The sequence below is a fragment of the Tachypleus tridentatus genome, chromosome 8 (genome assembly GCF_004210375.1).
Source record: "Tachypleus tridentatus isolate NWPU-2018 chromosome 8, ASM421037v1, whole genome shotgun sequence".
Lineage (NCBI taxonomy): Eukaryota > Metazoa > Arthropoda > Merostomata > Xiphosura > Limulidae > Tachypleus > Tachypleus tridentatus.
The window spans coordinates 100,821,148-100,841,410 of record NC_134832.1 but is presented as its reverse complement, the minus strand read 5'-3'; the positions used below and the strand labels follow the sequence as shown (position 1 = coordinate 100,841,410).

Sequence of the window (20,263 nt, the reverse complement as noted above, 5' to 3'; positions counted from 1 at the left end):
AGCGCGTAAGGCGTGCGACTCGTAATCCGAGGGTCGCGGGTTCGCGCCCGCGTCGCGCTGAACATGCTCGCCCTCCCAGCCGTGGGGGTGTATAATGTGACGGTCAATCCCACTATTCGTTGGTAAAGAGTAGCCCAAGAGTTGGCGGTGGGTGGTGATGACTAGCTGCCTTCCCTCTAGTCTTACACTGCTAAATTAGGGACGGCTAGCACAGATAGCCCTCGAGTAGCTTTGTGCGAAATTCCCAAACAAACAAACAAAATCGTACCTGGTTAAGGGAGAGATCCAGTGTTAATGAACACTCAGTCAAGACATTTATATGTAAACGGGAAAGAAAAAACTGTATTAAACTTAATAGCATAAACATTACAAAATTGCACTGCCAAATAACCTTACCGCTGGAGACTGGGGCCGGAACGTTGCGTAAGTTGACTGCGTAGCATACGTTGAGCTCGTGGGTGAGAGGGGGGGATGTATCTCCTCAGTAGGTGGTGGAGGGAAAGGACAGCTGTTGGATGATGAGTACGGCGCTGTCTGTGGCGGAGGTGGTGGTGGAGGTGGAAGATCATCATCAGATGGAGGCAAATTATGGTAGGAGGAATTAACTTGTCCGCCTGAAATGAACCATTTTGCGTCATTCATAAAGTGCAATTTTATAAGATGATCCTATTTTATAACACTAAATGAAAATCCAATACAAACTGGTGAATACTGTTACCTCAACCACGTGGAAGTGGAATTTTTTATGTAAATATAAATGGATCACTTTTAATTTAAATATATTAAATAAATGAGTTGAAATTTAAGTTGTTTACACAAGACAGAGTTCAATAATAAATTTGAACAGTAATAATCACGTGCACGTGGACTGTGTTGTACAGACTTCTTCCTTCACTATGATGAATTGAACGTAGAGCTTGTGTGTTTTGTTTGTAGGCAAGCACGAAACTACACTATGGGTTGTGTTGTGCTCAAAACGGGTATCGATATCTGGTTTTTGGCGTCATGAATCTGCAGACTTCCGCTGTGTCACTGGGGGACACGTAGAGCTTCTCAAAGATGATGATGGATTTAAAGTAAAATTTCTCGAAATTATGGATTCAGTTTTGAGCTTGAAACGAATATAGTATCCAGACCCAGCCACATCAAGAGAAGTGCATACAAACACAGTCCACGTGTGTAATAAACTGTTTTATAGTTACTATAATTTTTTCGTTATAACATTGTTTCACCTTTATTTACTTGTAGCAGGAGATTTTGCCATTCATAATTATTTGTTTAAGCTATATTTTTGGAACGTGGTACATCGTTCAACGAAGTTAGAAGTTTTCAGAAATGAAAACCTATTTTCGAGCCCTCCTAGTCTTTGTTTTTCCTTCAGGATAATTCAAGAAATTCATTGAAAGTTATTTATCGTGACTAAATGCACGTTTATATATACATATGTATAATATTTCTGTAAAACCACATTACACACATACCATCATTGCTCAGTCTTGGTGTACAGTCAATTATGTTACGTAAAATTTTCTATGTTAAAACTTAGATTTGCAAAACAATTGTAGGTTCAAAAGATGTGAAGCTTCTCTATGGGCGTTCTACGACAAACTCACCTAGAAACATGTACTGGCTCTCGGCTTTCTTCCTCTTCCATCTCTCGATATTCCCGGAGAAAGTTGCCATCGCCATTCCACTTTGAACCGCGTGGCGTACTTGTACGAATAAAATACCACCAAAGCTGGTGATGTCGCCACTTTTACCGAGTTATGTACACGTATCAACACATAAAACCGGAAACTGCATGTTGCATATACCAACAAGGAAGTTTAAAATCAACTTAGAACTACAGAAGTACAACAAACGTGTTTGTGACACTGGCTAAGATGAATACTTCACAAGTTTAAAGGTACTGTAAACCAAAAGGGCAGAGTTTAGTTTTGACGAACAAACAACACTCTCTGGCAAACAGCCTCATATATCTGGTACGTACCTCTATTCTTGGTTCGCGTCGCTATCAAACTTTGTTTATTGTGGAACAGTGATGAAACAAAAGACAAAGCAAATGTCATGTTTAAAAGGTTTCTTGCTGTTCGCTACGTCGCTTCATATCTAAATAATAAAACAGTTGTCTCTCATATTTCTAACCCAATAACGTACAAGATTTTATAATGTAGCGACTGCGTTAAACATGTTCGCGCAAACACGAGACAACTGTGGACTTCGTGTCCTAGACTTACGATTACTTCACTGTTTATGATGATATATATACTCACGTACATATACATATAAAGGAATGCCGTTTTCCAATCTTCGTTCTATAGACCAACTTCAAACCCACATCCTGATTACACATACAAAGCTGCCGACGACAAGCACATGTCAACATCTTTCATACCTCTATCTATTCTAGGCTGTGTACCAGTTCTTTCAGTTGTTTTTATATTTTATTTTCTACTGGAAAATCACAATAACGGTGTACGATTCTAAAAGTTTGATGGGGAAATATAAGTGCTAAAAAAGTAAAAGGACTGTTTTCTGAGAGTAAAGCCACACTGTGGTATCTGCAGTGTCTATCGCGGGAATCAAACCACAGATTTTTGCGTTGTAAGTCCAAAACTTAACGCTGTCCCATCAAGTAACAGGTGAAAGCAAAAAATATTTTGCTTCCTCTTACAGATAATTATTGTATGACTAAGCTTGTAATGATAACTGTCATGTGTCAGGTCTATAAGCAGAATGTTTAAAAGAAGAACTTTAATTTGTGAGATCACAAGCCAGCCAACACATACTGTGCGAAGAAAAAGCGGAATGAAAACCATATTAATGGTACGGGGAAGAGGTAAGGTTCCCAAGAAAATATGTAATAAACAGATGTTACGAGATTAAATCTAGAAGCACTTTTACATGAAATATATCTTAAACAATTGCATAGCTGTTCAGATAAAATCCATAAGTATCCAATGAAAAGTCAACAAATCATCATTCTGTTGTAACACTACTAGGAAAGCTAGGCTTAAATTAGCATAAATGTGCGTATTTTATTATAGTAAAGTACTGTATTATTTACCTGCGCAGTATATATTTATTATTAAATTATATTACTAATTTAAACAACTCTGTACAATAATATTATGTTAGTTATTTCAAACACTGGCTGTCACATACGTACATGTACGTACTACTGAAATAATGTGATAGCATTCTTTAAGGTTCTAAGGTGCTTTTCAATATATAACTTATATACCGTTTCAGTGCTGATAGCAGTGTCATAATAACAGCGCATTAAAGCTAGGGTACCCAGTCTTTATTCTGTTTTGCACACTTCAGGTAATTACTCACCAGATGGAGAGTAGATGCTGAAAGTTCACATGAAGATGGACAAAGTGACAGTATTTTTTACATAAAAAATAACAGACGGTTCAGCCAAATCCTCTGCAACTTCCCCCCTCTCTACGCACATTCGTATGTATCAACTGTGGTAAATGCATTTTCATCTCACACTAAAAATGATGCAAAACTTTTGAGTCCGCATCCTCCATAAGATGATTCGTGAAAATGTTATACAGTTACAGAAATGTAGCAATATTATAATCTATATATTAAATTGTGGTGCGCGAAATAAAAAGAAAATCAAGTTTTCCCAAAAAACAAGTTTTAGAACAACTGTTCTAGAGAACAAAATTAGGTAAATCATCTCCAAGACAAATTATGATTGAAATATAACTCAAGCAACTATTTTACGACAAATAACAGGATTTATCAATATTGAACTGTCTTCAGAATCTTCGAAATTAAAGAACAATAAATATCTCCTGAAAACAATATTTAGCGCCGTGCTTATAAAAATAACGCCAAAAAAAATTACACATTATTGCTTTCAAACCGGCCTGGCATGGCCTAGCGCGTTAAGGCGTGCGCTTCGTATTCTGAGGGTCGCGGGTTCGCGCCCGAGTCGCACCAAACATGCTCGCCCTCCCAGCCGTGGGGGCGTTATAATGTGACGGTCAATCCCACTTTTCGTTGGTAAGAGCAGCCCAAGAGTTGGCGGTTGGCGGTGATGACTAGCTGCCTTCCCTCTAGTCTATACACTGCTAAATTAGGGACGGCTAGCATAGATAGCCCTCGAGTATCTTTGTGCGAAATTCCGAAAACAAACAAAGCATGCTTTCAAACCAGCATGTATTTATGTGTATTTACAACAGGTATGTTTAATCGCTGGCAAAGAAACAATTTTTCCAATATTTTCTGTTTGAATAATAATTTGAGCTATATTTTTTTATTTTGTTACTAATGAAAATAATACTTATCTTAATTGTTTATTTTACCATTAGCACAAGTCGGTTGAACTTTCCTGGTTATTTCTAAGCTATTAAAAAATAAAGTATCTAAACATTCAGCAAAAAAAAATAATAAATCATCATAAGATATTTTCTATTGCATAATATAGCTTGGATTGCTTTTAGAATTTCACTTTTCTAAATATTTCTGAAACACAGTGTAACGCAAGTAGTGCCAAAACATAAATATATATCATAAAAATGGGAGATAAAACAATTTATGAACAGGATTAAATAACTGGCCCAGTCTAAATACGCTGGTAAGAAACATGTCGACGTAAACAAACAAACAAAAAGTTCATGCTCGGGGGCAGTATAGTAAATACTGAGGAATGATTGGGTACGTAATCTAACATCAGCCCCACACCTGTACTTTTGCTTAATGATACAATTAATATCTCTTCCCCACCCCCCCCTTTATAATGAATAGAGAGAGCAATTTCATTTAACAGTGTTCTTTGAGAAAGCACATATAGTTACTGAAAAATACTATGCTGTATTATGCATAGAATACATGTACATACACTTCTGATTCTCAATAGCAATATTTAATGCCATGCAAATTAAATTAAAACTAATTCATTGTTTCATAGTTGACATCATTTTTCATTCAGATACTTGATAACAGGCTTGGCAAAAAAAAAAAACACACACACACCTCGTATAAAACCAATATGTTTGAGGAAGCAATATTCACAGAAAAACCTAGTTATGCAAAGAAAACAGATGTTTTTAATAAATACATAATTCCTATTCTTAGCATATTAATAACATGACATGCATATCAGTTTCTACAGTATTCTATCCTATTCTGTAAGTGTGAGCATTCTTTAGACGTATTTGGTCTGGGACGTTAAACAAAGGCAATATCAAACTAAGGTATCCTATTATAAATCTAATTTAAACTGACGATATTTTAGCACCAGCAGAAAAGTAAAACATGCTTCTTTGTTCTGTGGACGATACAGAGGTTTCAAGATAATAAAATAAGCACAATACAACCATACGACATTTCATACAGTTGGTGGGTAATATAACAAAATAACTAGAATTAATGTTAGGCTCTGAAAAGCATGTTGAAGTACTTCTAAAAGTCTGAATTTACCATGAGAACCTTCATTTCATGTAAAAACGTGGAAAATAAACAATCCTACAACTACAACGAACACTTCAAACTCAACACTGTCCATGGTCTTCCCTCCCCTTCTCCACCACTGAAAAAATTAAGCTTAATGACATCCACTAAATTATCTTCTAAGTAACAGCAAAACTTATATGGCAGTTACACAAAAGCTTTCAGTTTCTTATTTGTCTAAAGAGTGCAGTACTGTATTAACAATCAAGACGGAATATGTGGCAATTGAAAACTACTTATGCATATATAAGAATATTAAAAATACACTTAGTTAAAGCTCTGTGTACAGCATGCAAGTATATTCATGAATTTCTGATAAACCTCATTTTAGGCTAACTTGCATATCACAATAGCCATTCCAAATAACTTCTTTCTATTTGCTTGACCACTTTATGTATTCTATCACACCTGGGGTGTGAACACAACATCCAAGAGAGATGAAATAGAAAATTGTTGGTATTAATTTTCCTTTAAATATGTATAGTGAGGATGTAACTGCATAGTTAACCCAGGATTTTGGGTTCTGTACAAGTCTTTGGACTGCTTGAAAGTGTGGTTTAGACAGTTTAGACAGAATACTTGTGTCTTTTCTTCAATAAGAAGATAATCTTATTTGTCTTTGTGATTTGAAGAAGTCTAATAAATTCCCTCTCTCCATTAAAGCAACCACTGTCTCAGCATTACACTGAAGCTAGCCGATGCTATGGTAAAAACAATAAGTAAACACTTCTTGTCTGTGTGATAATTATTTTACTTTCTTCTTTTTTTTTACCAATGCTATGGTAACAAAAATAAGTCAACACTTCTTGTTTGTGTGATAATTATTTTACTTTTTTCTTTTACAAGTGCTTGAATCTTCATTTTCATTTTGCTGCTTAGGTTTATTAATATTCTTGGAAAAACACAACAACAAACTCTATCCTATTAATATATTATGAAACTTGATGCAGCAGCCAGGGTTATACCTATCTGCCCCTAACTTTTCACTCTTAAGGACTGATCAAGAATGTACATTTTTCACTGCAGCTAACAGAAGCCTTTGAGGAGACAGCTACCCCTGGTTTTTGTTGCACTCTCAGGTCTATCAACACCTCAACAGTAGGCTCCTTCTTTACACTACAACTTTCATGTAATCCTAAAAAAGCAATATTTTATATTATGATTTAAAAACTTAGCATACAACAGAAAGTTAAAGTAAATGAAGTATCTAAAGTAAACTATACAAAAACAGGTCTTGTTCCACCTGTGAATACCCAATCAAAGCTATTAAGCTATGATTTTATTACCAAGACATATTTTTGATCCATCTATAGAACCAAAGGTTGAAAGACAGATGGGAAAGCACTATTCCAACATCAATTCAGTTTGTATTCATTACTTTCCAAATGCATGTGCATCAACTCTCAAAAGTACATTATGATAGCATGGACTAGTTTAGCCTTTGAAGACTTACTGAGAGCATCATTCAATGACTAGCCTAGAAATTACCAGGTACTTCCTTGAACAGCTTGATGTCTAGATGAGAAATACAGCTTCTACTAGGTCTGATATGGTCCTCCACCCAGTTGCAGATGTAGTTCAATGTTCATACAAGGTGTTTTTTTTTTTTTTTGGTTTTTTACGTGGCTGCATTTTGTAATATTTAATGAATGTAAATTTGCATGTCAACGTGTGTCTAAAATGACTGTAGATCATGGGATACAAGTTAGTAGAATGAAAGTTTGAAACTGATGATTATGTATGGTATTGTAAACAGCTGTGTTGTGTAATCAACCTGGTAATGGCTGTATTGGTCTGTATTTCATGCATCTACACTTCAATGAAGTGAAATATGAGTTACAGCAATTACGTGATATTTGCAAATGTTGGAAAACTGAAACAATGCTGCTGAATGACCTCTCAAAAATCAATTGCTTGAGAAATCAGAGATAGATGAACAGTCTAATTCTGATGATGAGAGTACTTCACTATAAAGTTTTAACTTGCTAATGAGAAAATACCAGCCAATGGAAGGATGGTTTCACTTTCATTTTGTTGAACAAGATGCCTACAACTGGAAAAGAAACTGGGAAAATGCTATGGATCGAAAATTAATGTAGCTAAAGAATATAAACACTAAAATGAGGGGCTGTAATTGAACAATATAGACATCACTGTAATTTCTTGGGATAATCACTCCATTTACCTAATGGGTTATAGTGGTATTTCTGCAAAGACCATGTGAAGACATAAGAAGGATCCTAGAATGTTAAAGATGATTAGGACTGTTGATGACTGAGAATTCTGATATCTGAATATGTTTAAAAAACTTTGCAATTGTTCCTTTCCATGCACTTTTGTGGCAAATGTTTATGAATATTTACTAGTTAAAATTTGAGTAATCTTGTATTTTAGTTAATGCAAGCTTGGGTTATTGAAATATATGGGTTTGGTAGGTCTAAATGTGCTCTAACACAGCACATGAAGTTGATATGAGTATTATATACCTTGACAGAAGGTGTGCTGTTTTTTCTAGATTTGGATGGTCAAGTTGTTTAATATCTTTATCCAATGTAGTGTATGTTCCAATCTTTAGATGGCAGAACTAACAGATATTATAGTTTCTCAGGCTGGTTACAGTGCTATGATATAACATTCTTGTTGTTCATGGTACTTCTACTACACAGAAGTGGGTATTCAAAAATGTTGTGTTTCACAACACAATTTGTGATACAAATGATGAATTTTGGCAGGAATAGCTACTTTTGTTGATTTCTGTTCATGATTACTTTTTATTTTTGTGAGATTATACAAGTTTAAATAAATCTGAATCAACAAATCACACCCAAAAGCTCTACATATTTTACTGCACAGGTACAATGAATAATTCAGCTATTGGTTGTCTTGACTATAAGAAATACTGCTTAACACTAACATAAGATACAGCAAGTATTCATTGATGGATATGTAATGTTGAGCTACGTATTAAAACTTTAATTAAAATAAAGTATAGAACAACATTTCGACCTTCTTAGGTCATCTTCAGGTTAATAAAGAGACTACATTTTTACTTCAAGTGGGTTTCTCATCATCACAAATGTTAAGCTATGTATACGTATATTTAATTATGTATATAAGTGTATGATATGAAAGAAGAGAATTTTTCACTCAGATATAAAAAAAATATTTGGAATTAAGATATGTATACACTTGTTAAATACTGCAAAGATTATCTTCGTCTGAAGTGTAAGAGAACATAGTGTGTTTTGTATTTACTTGAAGTTAGTGAAGAATATGTTTAATTTAATCCTAAACTGAAGTATTCATAAATGTGGTTTTGCTTTGAGAAGGAGAAATGAATGCAAAGATAATCTTCACCACAAAATGGAAAAAATGTGGTGGACCAATTATATTTTCACTTGTGCTAATGGAAGAAAGTTTTGCTGGTGTGACACTTAGAATAATTGTAGATCTTGTAATTTTGTCTTTATATACTTAAATTATGACTACTCATTCATTCTAATTTCTTATGAAAATTGTGAACAAACCTGTACAACTTACAATCATGTACAGTTGTCCCTAATTTTAAATGAAGAAAGGTCACAGTCCACAGCATCCATTATCATCTTTGAGCTTCTCTTATCAAAAATTTGGTTCTTACTGTCACTCTTATAGTGAGCCTACTGCTCCAACATATGGAACACATTTCTGTGGCAACACTCCACAAACCCTCAGGATCACAATCCCAGCATGTTGATCATTAGGCCACACCCAGCTCCATGATAAAGGAAAACAATGTTTGTCATTTTTCTAGTAATACAGGTTAAGAAATTATTTTCAATTATGGAACTAAACTATTTTTTAACCTAGTAGACATTACTGAATGTTTTCCTTCAATATTTTCTAAACAATGTAATTGTTTTGCACAAATTTTCTGTTAATAAGATTTATCTATTATTTTACAACATGAATGCAACTGCATTTTTTTGTGAAATCAGGCATTATTTTAATTATTTATTTGGATAATAACTTGTTTCAAAAAGCAAGTAGTATTGCAAACAAACAAGTTACAAACCTTAAAGCATTGGACATTGCTTTTAAAGTAAATAACTTATTTTCAGTAACCATGTAACCATTGGGGAAGCAAAAAACCAATGGTAAATGAAACGTGTACAAGTCAGATTTACCCTGACCAGAAGAGAATAGGCATGGTTAGAGGATCTGGATAACTCAATTGTATGTACACTGCCAAATAGGAACTAAGTAGATTAAACAATTCACAAGTACTTGTTCTGTGTATTTTTACAATAAAAAAAGAAAATACATTTTAATTCCTATTGTAGGGAGTTGAAGGTATGTCTTAGAAAAGTTCAGGCCATGGCCTGATGACTAGGTCATTTAACTTTAAATTTCTAACTGGACATTTGATCTATCAATCTTGACTTCTTTTATAAAAAGCCATGGTTCCCGAACTCTGGCTGTCTTACTTTCCAATCTCTAAAGTTACTACTGAGTCCAACTCTCACCGGGATCAACAAACATGGAAGAAGATTTCCTGTTCAATGAACCTAACTACAAGTTTACCAGAATGACTATTACTCTGAACAACTGTTGAGAGTTACACTTCTCTACTCCAAACACTACAGCTAGTTCAGTTTCTAGTAATACTACTCACTTTGAATTTCACTGAAAAGTTCATGCACCAGCAGTTACTGTCCTGGTTATGATTATGACTGCCAAACCTTGGACTCCAAGTTAACAACCAACATTGGTACAGCATCAGAATGAGTTGATAGAGCATCTACAAATCACTCACATCATTTCCAAACAAAAGGTGTTCCTTTGCTTAAAAAGGGTAGGAAGAAGAATAAAAACAGCCTCATAAAACCAAAACTTCTGCACTGTAGCATCCATAATTATAAAACCATCCACTGAAATCTCCTCAATGTCTCTTAATCATAATCTCGAAGCATTTGATGGCAAAAGTTGTCAAAAAATAGACCAGATTATTAAATGGAAGGTCTAGTCTTTATGTTAGCATGAACTGGACTACCCCATAGAATATTGATGGTGGAGATCATCATCCCAGAAATACAACATGCTGAATCCAACTAGGGATGGTAAACCTAAAATGAGGTGTTTAGCTGGCCAGAGGCCCTGTAAACAACCTTAGCTAAATGAAAGAAATCTGGGAAACTTCAATAGCATGCTGTCATCACTGTTTTTTTATATTACTTTATTTGTATTGACCTAATCTGAGCCCAGGTATTTCATGTTATGCCTAAATTTGTTTTTCAATTCTATGTTACTGGCATTTAATTTGTAAATGAAATATTTGTGTTCTCATTTATTTATAAACCAGCATTTCTGACTAATTATTATTTTATTACTACAGGTACCTTGAACTGTATTTAGTATAATGATATTGAGCTTAAATTTATTCCCATTTTATTTTGTATTTATACATTGTATTCCAGTATTTGAGGTTTAACTTGTTACTCATATTATACTCTGCACCACGAATTTATTTTGGGTTTTTACTTTTTGTTTCAGCCTACCTTTTGACAGCTACTGAGTACTTATCCTTCTGCATTTGTTAAATGTGCAATATACTTAGTTTTGTTAAATGACATCTAAGTAATAGCCATTTGTTTTATTATGATAAAATGATAGAATAAAACAGAAAATGCTTAGAAAATACTTTTGTTTAAATGAACTTATTCCTTAAAGAAAGTATGTAAGTAAGAGATGTTGAGAAATGAGAAGTAATTATGTATAAATATTTTTACAAATTTTATCCTACCTTTTACTGATGTTAGCATTTGGTAACAACTTCCTGCAGTTTCTTCATTCTTGTTTCTCTGCAGTGATGATGTATACAGACTTTCTGGCCCAACTGAATAGTTTATTTCTTTAGCTGATGAATAACTCTTCTGATGTTTGAACTCATGAACTGATGGATATATTTTCTCGTGGGTATTTTGGTACTTATTTTCCTGAATTGGTGTTAAATTTCTTTCACGCACATCTGGATATGTGGACTCTTGAACAGATGAATGCACAATAGGATATTTAGAATCTTCTGTAAAGCAAGTGTACTTAGGCATTTGGTTCAATGAGTAATTTTGCTCCTGTTTTCCAAAATATTCATTGTCAAAATCAAGAGAGTCGCTAGTTTCTTTTGTGTTGCAGGAGGAGTTAAAAATTGATGGATAATTTTCATCTTGCATTGCAGGATATTTAGTGTCAAATTCTGGGAAGGTATTCTGTTGTGTGATACTGGAGTATATGGGTACTTGGTTTGATTGATAATGTTCAGATTGTGGAGTTATATGGTTAAAATCTTGAATGAATGGATAGCTTTCCTTTTGTATTCCCAATGGTTTAGATCCATGGATCAATGGATAACTATTCTTATATGCGTCAGAATGTTTGGTTTCCTGGTTGACTGGATGACTCATTTCATGTGTACTATCAGAATATATGGTTTTTTCATTCAATGAGTAAGACTGCTTCTGTGGAGTCACAAATTTGACTTTTTGAACCACTGGGTAGTTTTCTTCTTGCAATCCTGAATAATTAGGCTTTTGAATTGAAAGATAATTTTTTTCTTGTATGTTTTGATATATATTCTTTGTAACCAAAGGAAAATCCTTCTCTGGTGCACTTGGATACTTAACATCTTGTGATTCTGGACAACTGGATTCTTGAATCAATGGGTAATTATTCCTCTGTGTATTTAGATATGTCAATCTTGCATCAAATGGGTAATTTTTTTCTTGGGCATGTGGATACTTGGAGCTCTGAACCAATGGACTTTTTGTCTCTTGTAATACAGAATACTTGGGCTCTCTGACTAATTCATGATTTTCTTCTTCCACATCTTTGTATTTAATTTGTGCATTATTTTGGTTAATATCTTCGACCGATTCAGGATACACATTCTGTTGGATATTTTTGTCTGGGTATTCTGAAACTACATTTTTTTTCTTTGGTTTTGGAGGAACAACTGGGGCAATTTTCTTACCTCTTGCAGCTGAATACTGTTGGGGAGTGAAATTAGCAATGCTGAGACGTCCAAGGTCTTGACAAAGTGTTTCTTGATGAGTGTTCATACTAATGACTGGAGAAGGGTATCCCTAAGGACCTAATCATATATACATACACATGAATAAATGTTATGTGAAGATATCAATATCCTTAATAAAACATACATACAAGTAACTTAACTATCAAAAATATTAAATAATTGCTTAAGCTGCTTATACACTGAGATTAAATAAACCATAGAACCTTCAATGGTTTCTGCTCAATGTAATGTTAAGAATATTATTCAAACTCAAAAAAATTTATTCTGTGAAACTTTATTAATGTAGATAATAATCTACCAATTTCAAAACTCCAAAATCAATTAACAAAAACTATTCACTACCCAACTGTCTAGAGGATTGGTTAAATTATCTGTAGAGCTTACAAATTTTATATTTATTTCAAACTCCTACATAATAAGCTATTTAAACTTTGACTTAACAACCTGTAATGTACTGTCCAGTTATTGCTACATACTGAGTAATTTTATGCTTTTGCTTGTCACAATGCTCAATGTGAAAAAAAAAAGGCAAAACAAAACTGGATAAAATCTCTTACTTTATATCCTAGAAGCAGTAAGTGAGATTAATGCAATATTGGATGGAATTTATGTTTACACTTATTTGTGTAGATTACACATCATTAGGGATCCTGTCATCAACAAACTGATGGATCCATGAGTATTTGGACAGTTTACAAAAATGCATTTAGGAAAACAGCAATTTAGATCTTTTAAAATTTATTTTCCCACTACAGAGTTTTACTGTAAATATTTGTTCACTATAATTCATAAATATTTTCATGTGTAGCAGTTTGTTTTTCAATATATTTCATCCTCTTGGATTTGAAACTCAAACCTCTCTCAGGCCAGATAAGTACCTTTTTTATTCTTTTTATTTATTAAAAAAAATCCTCCATAAAATATCCTCATAAAGGAAATATAGCAAATCATTGTACACACAAACAGATTCAAAACTTTGACAAAGAAGAAAACATAAAAAATACATACAACTAAGAATTACAAAAAAAAACAAAATTATAACACTACAGGAAAAGCTTAAGTTCATAAGAAAGAACATATGATACTATAACCCACTGAAGTAACATAAAGTTAATAATAAAATGACTGAATACTTGTGATATTATTATGAATTACATATCTAGAAATATAAAGGCTAATTCTCTTCTGATGGCACTACCAAGTGAGCTATAAGCTTTGGACAACTAGTTTGGTAGCAAGAAACTTTTTCACAACAAGCAACTACATACTTATGATTATTATTTTCAATAATATCTGAAATTGAATTTGCTGTCTTGCATAAGCTTGATAAGCAATTTCTATGCCTAACAATGATGTAAATACTATAACACATATAACACTAGAGTGAATTGTTGCCTCCTGTTAATGTGCATGAATATATGAATTACAAAACCACTTGATTTTACCATTAAAGTTGAGCAGTAACTCATATTTGTTAATTAATTACTCAGCTTATTAAATGATTATATTCAGTTAATTGTTTAGTACAACATTCTCAACTTTGTGACATGCACAAGCAAAAAAACAGCAGTTCAAAAAAAATTAAAACAAAATACTTGGTAATGCATACGGCCAGAGTTGCATTACCTCTAGCTCTATGTGGATGGAGTTGGTGCTTTGCACAAACCCAGTTTCCATCAATACATACATCACAATAACTGAAAGTTACTAATTTCTGAATTCACAAAATTTGATAGACTTAAAATATGTTGTGCACAGAAAAAAGAAACAGAATTTTTATATTATTTTTCACTAAACAACTGTTAGGAATTTAATGCATAACATTTCATTGTAAGTGATTTTCATGATGATAAAAGTACTTTTTCATCTTAAATTTTACTATTTCCATAATCTTCAGAATTTCTTAAACCAATACCCCATTTTTTAGTACAAATTTTATATTTCACATATTATTTTCTCTAACCTATCACTAACTGTAAAATCAGCAATGTAGGGTAAAATTAAAATTAAAAAATACCAAAATAAATTTCAATTCTTTTTTTCCTTTCTACGACTGCAGAATATTGTAATAGAAAATTAAACCATATTCATTCTTACTGCCAAAAACTTGTATTCTTTTATTAATTCTTGGATTAATTTAATTTCATAACTTTAGAGCTACACTTAGACCTTCTCAGATTACATTAAATGTCATCTTAGTTCATTGAAAGCTTCTAGTAAAGAAGTGAGTGCATTCACCATTCTTGTTCTAAGAATTAGCAATATTTTCCTAGTCACAATCTAACTGGCTGTGAAATTTAGTCCTACTTGTTAATTGAGTTTTGATTTCTCAGAGACTCAGTTGACTCAAAGTTTTCTATCCTGTGATCATGATTAGCCTGACCTGTCACTGAATCAGTAAGATGAGGAAGGCACTTTGTTTGGAGATCTAAATTACTTTCCGCTAACTCATAATTCTGTCAAGATGTCTAAAGGTAGTGATAGAGACAAGTATCACTCCATACATTAGACTGATTCTCAAGCAACCAAAATAGACAGAATCCACTTTGGGACCTCTGACACCAGTGCTCCAACAATGGTCAAGTCTTTAACTTCTGTGTCAGTGGTTGAAGATAATTTATTTGTTGCTTCTTCATTTGTTTTCAGGGAAACACCAAAAGACCCTCTGGCAACAATTTACAGTGGAAGGATGAAACAGTAATGGATGTCTTTTCAAAACTTCAAGATTTCAGAAGAAATATTATTTGTTTGGGTCATACTAACCAGTGCCATTACACTTGCAAAAGTCATTACTTTAGAACTATGCCTACCAAATACTGTGTACTGAAAAAAAATGCAGTCATAGGCCACATAATCTGGACTACAAACATTTAGTAAACAAGGTTTTCCAAATGAATCAGGGCTCTGTCTGCTTGAATGACCCAGTCAAAGCAAAAGATAACATAAATATTAACAGAATGGCAATGGGAGTGTGAATTATTGGGCTCTCTTTCTTTAATTTCCAATCAGAGTAATCCACCCACTTTTATCAAAACTAAAAACCAACTGATAATAAATATAGTAAATTAAGTATACTTTTATGACATTCTAACTTATAAAGATTAGAAAAATTTGTTTCACCAGCTAGATACTCTCATTGCTAACGATATTTTCAAACATTAAGGTTCAGTCAGCTTAGGAATTTTAAGTTAGCCCTAAATCCTTCCACTACGCTAACAATGTCAGACGATGAATCAGGAACCTACTTACATGAAGAAGAACCTGCCCAGGGTAAAGGTAACAATAAAATATTGAGAGTAACAAACTAAAATCAGCTTTGTGATATGTATGGCTAATTATATATTATTTTCTTAGGTTTCTCTTTATAATGCTGAGAATGTATTGTTTCACCAGTTGAATACCCTCGTCGTTAACATTATTTTCCCTCGTAATACCGATAATACTTTGCAGTAAAATTTAGTCAGCTTCAGAGATTCAGTTAAATCCTCAGTCCACTTACTAATCTATCAATGCAAAATAATCTCTAGGGTAAAAACATAATAAAACATACTGAATTGAATTCCTTAAATTGTGATTATAAATTTGATGTGTACGGTTTGGAATTTAAAGTTGTACATACTTTGCACTACGATTTGGGGCTATGTCATATTTCATACAATTCTCCAATTTTCCTGACATAATTGACTTTGTTTGTTTCTCCTTTTTATATATACCAACATCATAAAATTTTAGTTTACTGTGTAACTGCCTGGAATTTAATCTTCTGCCTCATAAAACATTTATGTTGTATTTTCTTGAAGTGCATTTATTTTTAGACTTTAATGACTTTCATTTGGTGTGTTTATTTATTATACCCTGAAGTTTATTTAGTAATTTATTGGTTTTTTTTTATTTCACTTAATTCATATTTACTCAATTGTAAGTCACTTTTTCATTTTGTACTGCACAGAAGTTTTTGACTTAAAATTCATAAGTTCGTTTTATTAAGTTTATTTTAAAGACAATCATGTCAATATCTTTATTTTTAGTCGTCACTGCTTTTGAGTTCACTCTGTATCTTTTTTAATCAAGTACAGTAACGAGTAAGTATATACACTGCTGGCCAAAATCTTAAGGCCAATGAACATAAAGAAAAAATATGCATTTTCCGTTGTTAGACTCAACTACTTATTTGAGTAGAGCTTCGAAAGATGAAAATAAAAAAAGGGAAAATAGAAATAAAAAACGTTTTTAGCATTTAATAGGGAAAATGTGAAGAATATGAAATTAGCCTAAATACTAGCTGGTTAGAAGTTTAAGACCATACTAAAACGAAGCGTTAATCGGTAAACACGTAAAAAAATTTAGTCATTTGTGTTCAAGCATTAGCGTTGTCAACATCTCCCACTGACATTTCCTATGTTACATTGGGTAAAAACATGGCAAAGGCTAAAAAGTTGACAGAGTTTGAAAGTGGCAGATGTGTCGAGCTGCAAAAGCAATATCTCTCTCAACGTTTCATCGTTGGTGAGATTAGGCGTAGTAAAACTACTGTTGCAAATTTCTTAAAAGGCCTTGAGGGATACGAAACGAGAACTTAAGTAATCGGCCCAAGAAAATTTCGCCGGTGTTGAGCAGGAGGATTCGACGGGTTATCCGGCAAGACACCAGCCTATCGTCGAACCAGATCAAGGCCCTTACGGACGCAGAATGCAGCTCAAGAACAATAAGACGGCATCTACGAGAGAAAGGCTTTAAAAACCAGAAATGTCTTCAAATGCCACGCCTCCTTCCACGCCACGAAACAGCTCAGTTAAAATTTGCTGAGAAGCACTAAACATGGGACATAGAAGAGTAGATGAAGGTTATGTTCTCTGATGAGAAAAAATTTAACGTGGACGGTCCAGATGGGTTCCAACGTTACTGGGACAATAAGGATATCCCACCGGAGACATTTTCTACACCACACAGTGGAGGAGGTTCCATCATGATCTGAGACACTTTCTCCTTCCATGGAACATTGGAGCTTCAGGTTTTACAGGGGCGTCAAACAGCAGCTGGCTACATTGGCACGTTGGAGAGAGCATCCTTATTGACTGAAAGCCCTCGCTTGTGTGGAAATGATTGGATCTTTCAACAGGACAACGCTGAAATCTACAATGTCCGCAGGACAAAGGACTTTTTCGTGGCGAATAAAGTGATTCGTTTGTACCATTCAGCGTGTTCGCCCGAATTGAACCCTATTGAAAATATTTGGGGGTGGATGGCAAGGGAAATCTATAGAAATGGACGTCAATTCCAAACAGTGCATGATCTTCGTGAAGCCATCTTCACCACTTGGAAAAACATTCCAGCCAACCTTCTGTAAACGTTTATATCGACCATGCCAAAGCGAATGTTTGAAGTTATTCGCAATGACGGCCGTGCAACTCGCTACTGAGACCTCTTGTTGGGCATTTCCTACACTGTTTAGGACTTCTTTTTGGTATGGTCTTAAACTTTTGACCAGTTAGTATTTAGGCTAATTTCATATTCTTCACATTTTCCCTTTTAAATGCTAAAAAAGTTTTTAATTTTTATTTTCCCTTTTGTTATTTTCATCTTTCGAAGCTCTACTCAAATAAGTGATTGAGTCTAACAACGCAAAATGCATATTTTTTCTTTATGATCATTGGCCTTAAGATTTTGGCCAGCAGTGTATTTAGAGTAAGGCACAATTCCCACTAAGCGAATATGACATTTTAGCAGAAGAAAAACTGCCTTTTCAAACGAAATATGTATAAAACATCGCTTTAAATAAAGCTACATGTAAAATAATTTACCGAACCAGGTGGCTTTGTACCTGAAGTTTTGTGTAAACACGTATTTAACATGCAATGAGTACAGAGATATCTCTTCATAATAGCATCACATCTATTATGTACTTACAAGTAAATTACCCGTCCCCAGTGACGAGAATGTTTAAGTTAATCTATTAATTTAAAATAGTTCACGGACTTTAAAAATCTACTTATACCACCGACGGTAAAGCATTTCAGTATATTTGGAGCCGCTCAACAATAACATACATTTTTATTCTCTAAGTTACGTCACATTTTGAAGTGTGAATGATAGTGTGATTAATTCCTAGCAAGTTAGTGTAGAATATTCTCCTTGCAAAGTAAAATTTGGAATCAATATTATTCATACTTGTTCTCCCGTTATTTCAATATGAATGTTGAGCTTTCCGTAGGCTCTCGGGTTTCTTTGTTTTTTTCAAAGGGAAACAGACACCAAGTAAACTAATTTAAATGAAAAATAATCAAATTTAAATACATCATAGATATTCCCAGCATTTTACGTATCGTTCAGTCGTTTTTGGTGCCAAACGTACAGTCGATTTTACTGTAACTTTGTGAAACAATAATATCAATAACATGAACAAATGGGCAAACTTTAATTTTGGCTAACTAAAACGGAATCACCTATTTCGCTAATTGTCATTGTTGGGTGGTATTAGCTAATGGAAAGAAGGATTTGAGTATTTTTTCAAGAATAAATCTGCTTATTAAGCTAGGTTTTGCCCGAATGTCTTATTGCAATTCATGATTAACTAGAATAATTCAGCGCCTTCTTTCTCATTTAGGTCGATTCGTAGTAATCAGGTGTGTTAAGGCGTTCGAATGGTAATCTTAAGGTCGCGGTTCGATTCCCAAACATACTCGCGCTTTCAGCCATGGGGCGTTATAATGGGACAGTCAATTCCACTATTAGTTGTTAAAAGCGTAGCCCAAGAGTTGGCGGTGGGTGGCGATAACTAGTTGCCTTCCCTATAGTCTTACACTTATAAATTAGGGACGGCTAGCACAGATAGGCCCCGCGTAGCTTTGTGCGAAATTCAAAAACAAACAAACAAACAAATGTAGCATGTACATAGTCAATGTTTTTTACAATATACAACGCCCCCCGCTAGTACAGCGGTGTGTCTACGGATTTACAACATTAAATTAGGAGTTCAATTCCCCTTGGTGGGCTTAGCAGATAGCCCAATGTGGCTTTGCTATAAGAAAAACACATAATATACAACAGGTGTCTTTAGGAAGTCAACCTTTATAATCAATACGCATAATATTAAATTTATTACACACATTAATAGAATAATTACTTTAGAAGACACGAAGTGCTATTTAAAGTGATGTTTTAGACATGTTTCATTATTAAAGGCTGCTTTTCTACTGGTAAAATTTTATACGCGCAAAGCGGGGACCTGTGTCTTAATGTAGGCATATATTTGTTTATGCTATACATTAACATACAGAAAATTTAATTATGCAGAAACTATAAATGCTCACCATATTCCCAGATAATCACCAGTTGCAACTTAACATTTTATATCTCGAAATAATTTATTCAAATAGCCAATTCCTACAGTAAATCATCATGGACTGTGTCAGTACTAGCTATGTTTATCATCATTACAGTGTATAAAGTTGGTTTCCACAACAAGTACTATTTTGCCCATAATTGAGTATATAAAAGCCAGCAAGTGAGATAAATAAAAATGTGGGAATTTAAAACCCTACAAATAGAGATCGTAATAGAAATATGGAAACAAGGTTGGAGATACTGTAGACATTATTTACTCAAACTACAAAACCCTATTTTGACTTCATGCTGTTATCTACAATTACATTTGGTGAAGTCTCAAAATAGGTATTTGAAGTTTAAGTAAATGATGTCTACAGTATCTCCAACCCTGTTTGC

The 20,263-nt window shown here is 33.8% G+C and overlaps 1 protein-coding gene across 7 annotated transcripts in view; it reads right to left on the bottom strand.

The window, feature by feature from the left end:
• Nucleotides 1–20,263, bottom strand: part of LOC143223063 (uncharacterized) — a 65,927-nt gene that overhangs the window by 25,397 nt on the left and 20,267 nt on the right. For 3 of the 7 annotated variants that reach the window (XM_076450474.1, XM_076450470.1, XM_076450467.1), the window contains 2 exons: nucleotides 11,255–12,598; nucleotides 397–614 (listed from right to left, as the gene is read on the bottom strand). In XM_076450474.1, coding sequence (XP_076306589.1) covers nucleotides 397–614; nucleotides 11,255–12,566 — 1,530 coding nt within the window. In that variant the 5' untranslated portion in view covers nucleotides 12,567–12,598. The other 4 variants (XM_076450469.1, XM_076450471.1, XM_076450468.1 and 1 more) reach the window with 4 other exon arrangements.